Genomic DNA, 12205 nt, shown 5'->3' on the forward strand with positions numbered 1-12205 from the left:
CACCAAAATGCAGAAATAAGTACATTCAATGCAACTATGTTTGTCTACAATTGGAGAAAAGTCATATCTTATATTATACAAGCTAACATTCTGTTCTGAAGTTATTCAAAATTTTAGAGCAAGTTTTTTTAAATTTGAACTATCGATAGATCGATAGGCTTTCCTTCTGCAGTCTGTGCTGGCTAACACCGCGACGTTGCGCTGCCAGAGTTGCCAGGCCGTCCGCTGCAGAGTTTCAGAGATTCAGACTAAATTTTTTTTTGGCCACCTTCGTGTACACACAAAGAAAAACATGAAATTGCCAGCGACCAGCTGCTGACGCAAAGTGAAACCAGAACGGGAGGACAGCCAGCCCAGGAAGAGCTGCAGCTGCTGCGGCGCACACACACGCCCCACACACGGCACGGCACGCCACACACACATCCATCCATCCCAGCCAGCGGACGAGCGAGCGAACAGCCAGGGGGGAAAATGGTGAGTGCTGCTACGCTCCTTTTCTTCTTCTTCGGTTCCCGTGGCGTTCCGCCCACTCTTGCTGCTGAATCAGCCGCGTCCCAGCAGAGGCTTCCACCCACACTAATTCCTTATCTCGCTCCGCCCGCACACAGCACGCCGCATCCATGACGACGGTGGAGGGACTGCTGCAGGAGTTCTACCAGCCCTCCACATCGAATGCCCGCAAGCGCGAGATCGAGACGAATCTGCTGGCCTTTAAGTCGCAGCCGGAGGCGTGGCAGCTGTGCCTGCGCGTGGCCACCGCGCCGGAGGGCACAGAGAATCAGTTCCTTTGGTTCTTCAGCACCTCGACGCTGGAGCACACAATCACCCGGCGATGGACACAGCTGAATGCGGCGGATAAGACATTGTTGCGCGAGGCACTGTGGAACACATATGCCCAGCTGGGGGCACCGGGAGCGGCCAGGCGGCACCGGGATACGCTGGCGCAGCTGATAGCGTTGATGGGGAAACGAGAGTTCCCTGAGCAGGATCCCAATTACATGCAGCACTGCATGGAGCTGACCAAAACACGCTTCCAGCTGGGCATCAATCTGCTGCGCGTCACCTCCGAGGAGGTGGTAAGCAATCGCGGCGATTTGACCACCGAATGGAAGCAGTACTTCTACTCCTGGTGAGTAGTTTTGCAACCTGGATGCGATTTTAACCTCCCCAACCAAATTGCTCTCTTTATGTGGAGACCTAAGCTTGTCTCCTGTTCCCCTTTCTTGAGTGTAGAAGTCCCTTATCGGATTTGTTTAGCATACCCATTTAGGGTATTATGGTTTTTGTCATAAGTTTGCAACGCAGTGAAGGAGATATTTCAGACTCATTATGTATACATATATTACTCTTAATCAGCATCAAAAGCCGAATCCATATAATTCCTTAGTTTTAAAGCTGTCTGATTAAAACTCTGCAGATATTTGATAGCTGTTGATGCTGCATTTACTGCTTACCAAGCTTATTGTGATAAAAACCTATAGAAATCCCTATCAGAAATATGTTTCAGATCAATTTCTTGTCTCTAATCAGTTTCCTTTTGTTTTTCAAATGATTTGTAAATGCATTTACTTGTTATTTAAGTTTTACCATCTGTTTAAAAAAAGTTCTTATTAATTTGAGAGAGTTCTTAGTTTTTTGTTTTCTTTAATACCAATTACGAAACCGATATGTGTAATATTTTATTTTGCTTGTGAAAAGAGCCTCCATAATCCTAATCCTAACCCCCTCTGTGTCCCCCTGTGCCGCGTGTAGCATCTCCATGTGTATACCCGATGTGATGGACCTGGTCACCAAGTATCTACTAATCGCCGTGTGTCACATCAATGGCAAAGACATCCAAGCGACCATACCAAACACACTCATGGACTTTAGTCTAACCTCAGCGCTGCCAAATGACAATCACCTAAGGTGGGTGCAGAGCCAAGATTGATTGTAAAACTGTAAGCCTTGCGGGTTGCTAATTCCTCTTCTGACGCCCACAGTTCCTCCATTTTGGAGCTGCTCGGCTGTGTGCAGCACTTGGTCTCCTGGATTCGGACTGAACTGATCTCGGAGTACTTCCTCATGAGCATACTCGACCTCTCCCAATGGCGTCCTGCCCACGAGCCCATCTCCCTGGCCGCCCTGTCGGTTCTGAATGAACTCCTCTACCTGCAGAAGCCGCTGCCCTATGCGGGCACGCTAATGGGTGGCGTCAGCAGTCTCCTGGAGCAGCACAATAACAATCGGCGGCAGAGCGAAATGTATAGCGACAAGTTCCGGGAGCTGTTGCGTCTCTATACCACCAAGTATGCCGGCAAGTTGATGCAGGAGCCGGAGCTGCTCGAGACCTTTCTCAACCTGCTCTACGGCTGCACCACGGAATGTAAGTGGCATGGATGACACCTGGCATGGAGTGGAAATTGAACTAACAGTTTCTTTATTGTCCCATTCAGTGCACGGCGCCTTGGACTTCACAGAGAAGCTTGAGATATGGACGCCCATCATCAAGGGCATTGCCCAGCAGCCGGCCAAAGTGGCGCGCTTCAACCAGGTGCTCACCCAGCTGGTGGACGAGATCATGCGGCGTACGCAGTTCGAGGCCAACAAGCCCGAGCTGGAGGTGCTGGACAATGAGCTGATGGAGGATGATGTGAATTGAGCTGGCTTTGTGTGGAATGTGCGAGTTGCTTACTTGTGGTTTCCTTCTCTCCTTCAGACCTCCGCCACCGAGTGGCAGCAGTTCCTGGACCAATGCTTCGAGTCCCTGGCCCTGCTGGCTAGTACCCGTGGTGCCCACGTGGTTTTCGCACAAGTCTTCGCCCACTGGTCGAGGCCGCAGATGTATTTGATGTCGCTGGAGCACGCTTTGGACCATGGCAGTAGTCGCAGCTACGAGGCGGCCCGCAAGCTCAAAACGGCCAATGTGGGTGAGATATTGCGAGACTTTGCCACCGTTTGCCAGGCGGTGGTGCGTCTGGCGCCGCTAATGGACACTGCCACGGCAGCGCCGGCCGTGGCCGATGAGATGGAGTGCCAGCTGCAGATGCTGTCCGACAGTCTGCTGCAGACGCTGCAGCTGTTGGCGAGCAATCGCCTGCAGGGCGGCAATGAGATGGACAAGGCCACGTTCCAGATGGACCTGGACAACCTGTAAGTGCCAAGAGAAGATAATTCCTTCATATTCCTGTCCTAATTGAAGCCTTTAGGTATGCTCAAGTCCTGCTGGCCATGCGCAGCATCTTCCCGCTCTCGAAGGCCATGGTGGGCGAGGAGCTGTTGCATCGACTGTTCGCCATACTGGGCAGCATCTTCGCCTGCAGCGGCTCTCTGGCCGCCGTCTCGCCCATCGTCCAGCAAGCGGCCAGCGAGCTGCTGCTCTTCATCTCGACTGTGATACGGCCCAAGTGCCTGCTGGAGATCCCGCAGATCCAGAGCCTGTTGCAGGCGGGCTCCCGCCTTGGCGCCCAGCTGCCGCGCCAGGTGTGCATCAATGTGCACATTGCGCTGGTCAGCTACATGGTGTTGCCCTGGAAGTGTGTGCCCGAGCAGCAGCAGGACTACCAGCGCCGACTTTGGATGCTGCGTGAGTACATTCAGGGGCTGGCGCAGAACTTCCTGGATCTGGATGTGGGTCAGGCTAATGAGAGCAAGGTGGCGGCCACCACGCTGAGTCTGCTGGGCACCTTTACGGCGCTAATCGAGTACTTCAAGGCAACTGGAGGCAATGCCAAGGACATGCTCGCCAGCACCTTCAAGGTTTGTGTTTATTTCAATGAAATTTAAAGACGTTTCTTCAATATCTCTATAACCCTTGCAGCCCATTTTGACCAAGGCTTTGATGATCTTCAATAGCTTCGGACTCAGCAGCATAGCCATGGCCATTACGGTGGCCGAATTCAGTCTCAGCATGCTCCGAACGTTGCCCACGCATCTGGGCGGTCAGTTCATCAAGGAGATGATCACGCTGTTCATCAATGTCAGCAGCAGGTTCGTCTCTTGCATTATCCCTGTAAAGTATAGCCTTAATTAACGATGCTTTATCGTTTCGATATATGTATGTGCATAAAGTAATCGGCAGAACAATGTATTTTCTTTCGATATTCATCTACTTCCCTCTCGCTCGTTTTCAATTCCGATGTGTAACTCCTCTTGGTTCTCTCTTTCCTTTTCAGGGAGCAGCTTACCCTCAGCCGACTTGCCGTCATGGAGAAGGTGCTGCAGATGTTCAAGCTGATTGTGGAGCAGCCGGGCAGTGCCTCCCTCGGCCTGCTGCCCTCCATTCTGGACTTTGGCACTCAGCAGATTCTGCCGCTGCTGCAGCAGCAGAATACGGCGACGGATAACAGCGAGATAACCAGCCTGCTGTATGCCCTCTTCGACAGGTGAGAGGCCTTAAAAAGCACCTCTAGAAATACCTTAAACTTAAATGCATATTTATTATACGTTCTTAAAGTGTACTAACATGCAAGTGGCAGTTCTTCTACAAGAACCAACTCTCCAACGGCCACACCGGCGCCGCCGGCGGCAACTTCAACTGCAGCGACAACCTGCATCCTGCTCACTTTATGGCCATTCTGAATGCCTATGGCCAGATGCTGGTCAGCGGCACTGATCCGAGCAACGTGCGCAGCGTTCTTCTCTCCATGCAGAATGTGAACGAGCGCAGCCGGCTGTATCAGCGGGCGCTGTTCAAGGAGCAGCTGCTGGCCTCCTTCCAACGGGCCCTGCTCAATCTGCTGCTGAGCGGTGAGGGCGGGCTGCACTTCGATATGATTGCCCAGGCACTGTATGCGATGGGCCAAGTGGATCGACGGCAGCTGCTCGAAAGCTTGGCGCAGGCCTCGCTGCCAGTGGCCCAGACGGCGCTGGAGGAGATCTGCCAGACAAGTGTGAGTATAAGCAAGGCGAAGGCGGGGCTATTGAAGAGTACATTTTCTCGGCTTGCAGGACATTCCAACGTTCACGCAGAAGCTCACGCAGCTCATGCAGGACGCCCACTGTGCGCATCTCAATGAGACGGCGTAGGAACCCGGATGGAATTCCAGTAACCCAACCTCCAAGCTAAGCCCCAGTCCCATATCATTCTCCCCTTCTCGTTTGACATTGTGACGTGTGTAAAGTGCTTACATGTAAATACCTTTTTGTTTGTTTTATGTACTTTGTACGCGTGCGCCTTCCTATTGTATGCCATATATACTTGGTGACTATGTGTGTCATTGCTCCACTGTCCCTTGTCCCCTGTCCAGATCCTCGACACATTGCGTTTTGTTCCTTGCTCCCTCTCCCCATCAAGTGTACATCAAGTGCGTGCCTGTGTTCTTTTCATTCATTCGATAAAGCTAAAAGACATTGTTAGTTCGTAGTTGCGAAAAGAAAGATAAACCACATACGTTGGAACGTATTATACGTATTCGGAAACATAAATCCTTACTTTTATTAAACATTACATAACGTTCACGCTTCGCGAATCGATAAAAGTCATACCCATATATCTACTTAGCGTCTAAAACATATATACGCATAAATTAATTAGCATATATCCATATGTAAATCAGTTACGTTGTAAGCGAAAAGTATATTGAGTAAATGCCACACATTCATGTAATTTATTCTGCGAAAAAGAACATCGATTCAATTTTGTTGCTATGATTTGAATTCGAATTGCTTAAGTCCCTTCAATCAGAAACTCAATAAAATCTATTTTTACCAATTTTAATTAATGCGTTGCAAACTATTCTCTACCAGATCCTTCAAGAGGGGGTTTCGGTCGGGGATAAGCGTTCTTTTCGCCACTTTTTAAATAACTTTCACTCTCTTGAGGCTTTTCAGTTTCCTTATGTTTATATCCTTTTTTGTTTTTGGGAAGGAGCTGAAAAATTGCCTGCAACGCACAAGCAAAGCAGGAACAACAGTCTACGAGTTCCAAAGAATGAGAGTAAGTGCTTTCGATTATTTATAATGAACATAGTATGGTCGTAGATTTAATTTTGGTATAGAAATATAGTGAAAACAATACAAATGAATGCTTGTGTATCTACAGATCCTTGTGGATAGTACCACGCTTTGAACACGCGCTCCCCAAATAATCCATTTACAAATAATAATTTGTATAAAGGATATTTCGAATTATAAATCGGAGGCCAGAGCGATGATGAATGATGCGGAGGAGGAAGATCATAAAAGCGACAGCTTCCTCTCCTTTGTCTGCGCTCTACTCATTTTTATTGTTTATTTACCTTATTTTATTCGCTTTTCCCTTTTTTGCATGGCCCCGTGCACCGTCGCTGCTCAGGTGTCCCGGGGACAAAGGCGGCGAAATTGAGTTTAATGAAAAGCGAAAGCGGAGACGAGGACGGAGATGGATATGGAAATGGAAATGGAGAGGATCTGCTCTCACCGACTTCCGCTTGTCGGCAGGTAAATCATTCTGCAAGTGATCGCGCACAGGTATTAGCACTTTGCATACCTGATCCCCTCATTCCGATCAACCTTCAGGGATCAACTTGTGTCCTGTGCACTTCCGCAGGAAGCAGGACAACGTGAGGGAGGGAGAGAGAAGAGGTATGCTGCCAGAACCCACACTCACTTTCCTTTAGTATTTTGATAACAAAACAGCCAATTAATAAGTAGTCATTAGATACTCCTTAAAACTCCTTAATTCGAAATATCCTTTGCAGTGTACTATAAAATTGAAAACTAGGAAACCTTGGAAAAATACTTTGGTAGAACCACTTTCAAGTCTTGATTGTTCCCCAAGGTGGCGAGAGGCGAACGGTGGATCGCACTGGACTAGGATAGAGAGACCAGGAACCCCATGACACAAACTGTGTCCACAGTCACTTAATGGCGGACTGACGATGGTGGCTCCGATCGCAATCGGAAATGGAATGACGCAGTGGAGCGGCTCCAAAGTGCGCTCGGTCGGACGACTACGTGACTCGGATTTGGTTTGCAAATCACCACCGGGGACTGCGACTGGGACTGGCTGGTCTGGGTGGCCTGGCATACACTTGACACCTGGATTGGCCCCAAGACCCCACCACCTCCAGGGCCGGTCCGTATAAAATTGTGGACTGTGCGGTGGTTAAGGCACAGTTGAGCGCTGGCGGCTGGAATAGCAACAGTGCCACCTAAGCAAAAGGATCTAAGGAGGACCACCAGTGGATAAGTGAGAGACCGAGAGAGAGACAGCGAGAGTGGAAGCAATCATGGCAGTGGAAACAGTGCAGGAGACGCTGCAGCAGGCTGCAGCTGGTGGCGGCGGCTCGTTGCTGGGATTCAGCCCCATGCTGACCACCCTAGTGGGCACCCTGGTGGCCATGGCCCTGTACGAGTACTGGCGCCGCAACAGCCGCGAGTACCGCATGGTGGCCAACATACCGTCGCCGCCGGAGCTGCCCATCCTGGGACAGGCTCACATGGCAGCCGGGCTGAGCAATGCCGAGATCCTGGCCGTCGGCCTGGGCTACCTCAACAAGTACGGCGAGACGATGAAGGCCTGGCTGGGCAACGTCCTGCTGGTCTTCCTCACCAACCCCAAGGACATCGAGCTGATCCTGGGCGGCCACCAGCACTTGACCAAGGCGGAGGAGTACCGCTACTTCAAGCCCTGGTTCGGAAACGGCCTGCTGATCAGCAACGGCCACCATTGGCGCCACCACCGCAAGATGATCGCCCCCACCTTCCACCAGAGCATCCTCAAGAGCTTCGTGCCGACGTTCGTTGACCACTCCAAGAGCGTGGTGGGTCGCATGGCCCTCGAGGCGGGCAAGTCCTTCGACGTGCACGACTACATGTCCACGACCACCGTCGACATCCTGCTGTCCACGGCGATGGGCGTGAAGAAGCTGCCGGAGGGCAACAAGAGCTTTGAGTACGCCCAGGCCGTCGTCGACATGTGCGACATCATCCACAAGCGTCAGGTGAAGCTCCTGTACCGCTTGGACTCGATCTACAAATTCACCAAGCTGCGCGAGAAGGGCGACCGGATGATGGACATCATCTTGGGCATGACCAGCAAGGTGGTGCGGGACCGCAAGGAGAACTTCCAAGAGGAGTCGCGGGCCATCATTGAGGAGATCGCTCCCAGCAGCAGCTCCCCGGTGGCCAAGAAGGAGGGCCTTCGTGACGATCTGGACGACATCGATGAGAACGATGTGGGCGCCAAGAGGCGCCTAGCCCTGCTTGACGCCATGGTGGAGATGGCCAAGAACCCGGACATCGAGTGGAACGAGAAGGACATCATCGATGAGGTGAACACCATTATGTTCGAGGGCCACGACACCACCTCGGCGGGCTCCAGCTTCGCCCTCTGCATGATGGGCATCCACAAGGACATCCAGGCCAAGGTCTTTGCCGAGCAGAAGGCCATCTTCGGCGACAACATGCTGCGCGACTGCACCTTCGCCGACACCATGGAGATGAAGTACCTGGAGCGCGTGATCCTCGAGACTCTGAGGTTGTACCCACCAGTACCTCTGATTGCCCGCCGCCTGGACTTTGACCTGAAGCTGGCCAGTGGTCCCTACACCGTGCCCAAGGGCACCACCTGCATCGTGCTGCAGTACAGTGTCCACCGTCGCCCCGACATCTATCCCAACCCGACCAAGTTCGACCCGGACAACTTCCTGCCGGAGCGCATGGCCAACAGGCACTACTATGCCTTCATTCCGTTCAGCGCCGGCCCCAGGAGCTGCGTGGGCCGCAAGTACGCCATGCTCAAGCTGAAGGTCCTCCTGTCCACCATAGTGAGGAACTACATCGTCCACTCCACCGACACGGAGGCGGACTTCAAGCTGCAGGCCGACATCATCCTGAAGCTGGAGAACGGCTTTAACATCTCGCTGGAGAAGCGTCAGTATGCCAATGCCAGCGCCTAGGTCCGATTCCGATCCCTGAGTCCTGAGAGTCCTGTACATAGATCCGATGACGACGAACCAGTAGCCAAGACGAACCGAACCGATCCGAACCGAACCGAGAAAGCCAACAAGCCAGCCAGAGAGTCAACCAATTTTCCATATTTTTTTTCGTTCTTTATTACTTTTCTATTTTCTTTCTTTTTGTTGGTCCTTAACGGGTGGTACCCCAATATCCTATATACATATATCTTATATCTTATCTTCTTTTTCTCCTTGAATTTACTCAACTGTTCTAATACTCTCCCAATGCCTATGTCCTACGCCTATATCCTATCCTATTCTTTTTTCCCTAGCCTGTAGTGTGATTTTTTTTTTCCTCTATTCTAGTATTTATTAAGTCACATGGTTTGAATGAAACCCAAAAAATATAAAAAATATATGAAATATATACGAAAAAGCACGCGCAGCCAATGAAGCTGCAAAAACTGTAAATAAAAGAGTTGTCTAAATCCTTGGGAAAATTAGGGAACTTGAAACTAGTTTTAAATAGAGGTTTTGAAATGCAAATATAATAATATCTTTAAAGCATAGACTAACTAATTGGCTGCCTTAATACATGGTTTCAATTTGGCAAGAACTTGCCTTCGCATTATGTTTTCATATCGTAGGCAAATTTTAACTAGGAATTTCTATGCAATGCAACGACAACTCCAAGAAATAACAACTCCAACAACAAACAACAAATTCAATTTAGCGAACTCCCCATACAAATTCCTAAAATACTTGATTTTATCTACCAGGCGAACATAACATTCAGCAAGCAGCTATTCCCCTGATGCAAATGCTCCAAAGTAACGGTTCTTAAAAGTTGGGAACGTAAAGATCGTGTCCGATTGGTCTAATCAGACGTAAACAAAAGGCTGCCATTAATTTTAAAGTCCAAAGTAACGGATCTTAGATGAGACGAACTTAAAGAAAGTCTCTGATTGGTCTAATCAGATGTAAACAAAGGGCGGCCATTAATTTTAAAGTCCAAAGTAACGGATCTTAGATGAGACAAACTTGAAGAAAGTCTCTGATTGGTCTAATCAGATGTAAACAAAGGACGGCCATTAGAATTTGGAATGCTGAAAAGCTCCGTTTTACTTTGGCATTATCTCAATACCCTTGCCGTGTAAATCACTTGTGCTGCTGGATTGCTGCCATCTCTTTCCGATTCTGTTCGCCTGGTATATCATAAACGTGAAATTGTGAAATTTAAGAATCGGGCTGATTAAATTAAGGCCAGTCGGGGGCAATGCAGATTTATTTATTCTGAAGGAAACTGACATGGAACGATTTCCGAATTAAAATAAATGCTTTTATGGGTTAGTTGAGTTCTTTAAATTTTAATTTGTCAATATAAATTTGCATATAAAAATGTAAATAAATATCGGCATAAATATTGGTAATGTAGTTTTAGTCAGAGTCTTCAAACGTTGTGAAGGAGTCATTTTCGACCCTATAAACTATATATATTCTTGATCAGCACAAACTGGCGAATCTTTCTGGGTACAAAAAAAGAAACACATTTTTTGGCCATTTTTTTCAGAAAATTATAAGGGGTTACATCATTAAAATTAGCAAAATTTGATAAAAATTAAAAATTTTGTACATTTTTAACTGAGTATGCAGATTTATAAACCATTTCAAAACTAGTTCAGAACTGGCTTCCGTATTGAAATTGAGGCATTTTTGGCTTAGTTAGGAATTTTTTAAGCTTTGGGTTTTACAAAAAATTGCCTTAAAAATAAAGATAAATATTGAATCAAGAAATGCGAATAAACAGGGTATTATCATTTCAGTCTGAAGCTTAAAACATTGTGAAAGAGTTATTTCCGACCCTATAAACCATATATATTTTCTTGATCAGCACAAACAGGCGAATCTTTCTGAGTATAAAATAGAGAAACAATATTTTTTGGCATTTTTTTTTTTAAATAATAGTTACTGGGTAATAGATACTTACTTACTTACTTACGTACTTATTGCTGAAATATACTTATTGATTCTATATAGTTCCAATGGCAGTTAAATACATGTGTATATATAGTCCACCGATTCGCCATGCTCCCACATATATACACGCTAGTAAAATGATATAGAAGATTAACTCCATAGTTTCATTGAAATAGCTTGCTCTTAAATTTGTTCCAAAACAAATCTCACACATGTTTATGATTCTCAACTGGTTCTAACATCCCCGGAACGAAGTGACTGCTACCGGCCACGTCTCAGATATGTGTTGTGTTTCAAAAGTTGCAAGTCATTGTTTATTAGTGTTCGAAGTTAGTAGCTGATCATACATACATACTTACTGGTCATAGAGAATTACTGATTAAAGTTAATAACTGACCATCGTTACTTACTGTTTATAGATACTTAGGGTTCAGAGTTACTTACTGCTCATAGTTAATTACTGGTCATAGCTAATTACTGATCTTAGTATTATAAATCGTCCGATTGTTCCTATGGCAGCTATATATATGTATATATATAGTCCACCGATTCTCCATGCTCCGATTTATATACTAGTACAATTTTATAGAAAAATACCTCCATAGTTTCATTTAAATAGCTTGTTTTAAATTTGTTCCAAAACAAATCTCGCACATGTTTATGATTCCCAACTGCTTCTAACCTCCCCGGAACGAAGTGACTGCTGCCGGCCACGTCTCAGGTATGTGTTGTGTTTCAAAAGTTGCAAGTCATTGTTTATTAGTGTTCGAAGTTAGTAACTGATCATACATACATACTTACTGGTCATAGAGAATTACTGATTAAAGTTAATTACTGACCATCGTTACTTACTGTTCATAGATACTTAGGGTTCAGAGTTACTTACTGCTCATAGTTAATTACTGGTCATAGCTAATTACTGATCTTAGTTTTATAAATCGTCCGATTGTTCCTATGGCAGCTATATATATGTATATATATAGTCTACCAATTCTCCATGCTCCGATTTATATACTAGTACAATTTTATAGAAAAATAACTCCATAGTTTCATTTAAATAGCTTTAAATTTGTTCCAAAACAAATCTCGCACATGTTTATGATTCCCAACTGCTTCTAACCTCCCCGGAACGAAGTGACTGCTGCCGGCCACGTCTCAGGTATGTGTTGTGTTTCAAAAGTTGCAAGTCATTGTTTACTAGTGTTCAATGTTACTAACTGATCATACATACATACATACTTACTGGTCATAGATGCTTACTGATCATAGTTACTCACTGGTCATAGATACTTAGTGTTCATTGATACTTACTGATCATAGTTACTTATTGAACATAGTTACTTAGTGTTCAGAGTTACTTAATGCTC

At 46.9% G+C, this 12205-nt stretch overlaps 2 protein-coding genes across 2 annotated transcripts; both read left to right on the forward strand.

The window, feature by feature from the left end:
* The first annotated feature begins 72 nt into the window (after positions 1-72).
* ebo (exportin ellipsoid body open) lies at positions 73-9337 on the forward strand. Its single transcript, XM_020950966.2, has 13 exons — positions 73-474; positions 609-1129; positions 1753-1908; positions 1983-2365; positions 2436-2632; positions 2699-3132; positions 3189-3738; positions 3800-3969; positions 4155-4364; positions 4436-4871; positions 4930-5917; positions 6275-6543; positions 6660-9337. The coding sequence occupies exons 1-11, from the start codon at positions 472-474 to the stop codon at positions 5005-5007; spliced, it is 3138 nt and encodes a 1045-aa protein (XP_020806625.1). The 5' UTR covers positions 73-471; the 3' UTR covers positions 5008-5917; positions 6275-6543; positions 6660-9337.
* On the forward strand, positions 7191-9337 carry Cyp4g1 (Cytochrome P450 4g1). The gene has a single exon (XM_020950967.2). It carries the CDS (start codon positions 7191-7193, stop codon positions 8859-8861), a length of 1671 nt encoding a protein of 556 aa, XP_020806626.1. The 3' UTR covers positions 8862-9337.
* Positions 9338-12205: the final 2868 nt, after the last annotated feature.

Source organism: Drosophila serrata, unplaced genomic scaffold (assembly GCF_035046125.1).
Source record: "Drosophila serrata isolate PLE 108 unplaced genomic scaffold, ASM3504612v1 contig_378, whole genome shotgun sequence".
In the NCBI taxonomy this organism is placed as follows: Eukaryota; Metazoa; Arthropoda; class Insecta; order Diptera; family Drosophilidae; genus Drosophila; species Drosophila serrata.

What these genes read in the sequence shown, in the direction of transcription:
- ebo (XM_020950966.2), top strand. An exon ending in CTACGGCTGCACCACGGAAT is followed by an intron (nt 2,366 to 2,435) that starts GTAAGTGGCATG and finishes TGTCCCATTCAG; the next exon opens with TGCACGGCGCCTTGGACTTC. An exon ending in CAGATGGACCTGGACAACCT is followed by an intron (nt 3,133 to 3,188) that starts GTAAGTGCCAAG and finishes TGAAGCCTTTAG; the next exon opens with GTATGCTCAAGTCCTGCTGG.
- Cyp4g1 (XM_020950967.2), top strand. Translation starts at nt 7,191, where the DNA reads ATGGCAGTGGAAACAGTGCAGGAGACGCTGCAGCAGGCTGCAGCTGGT.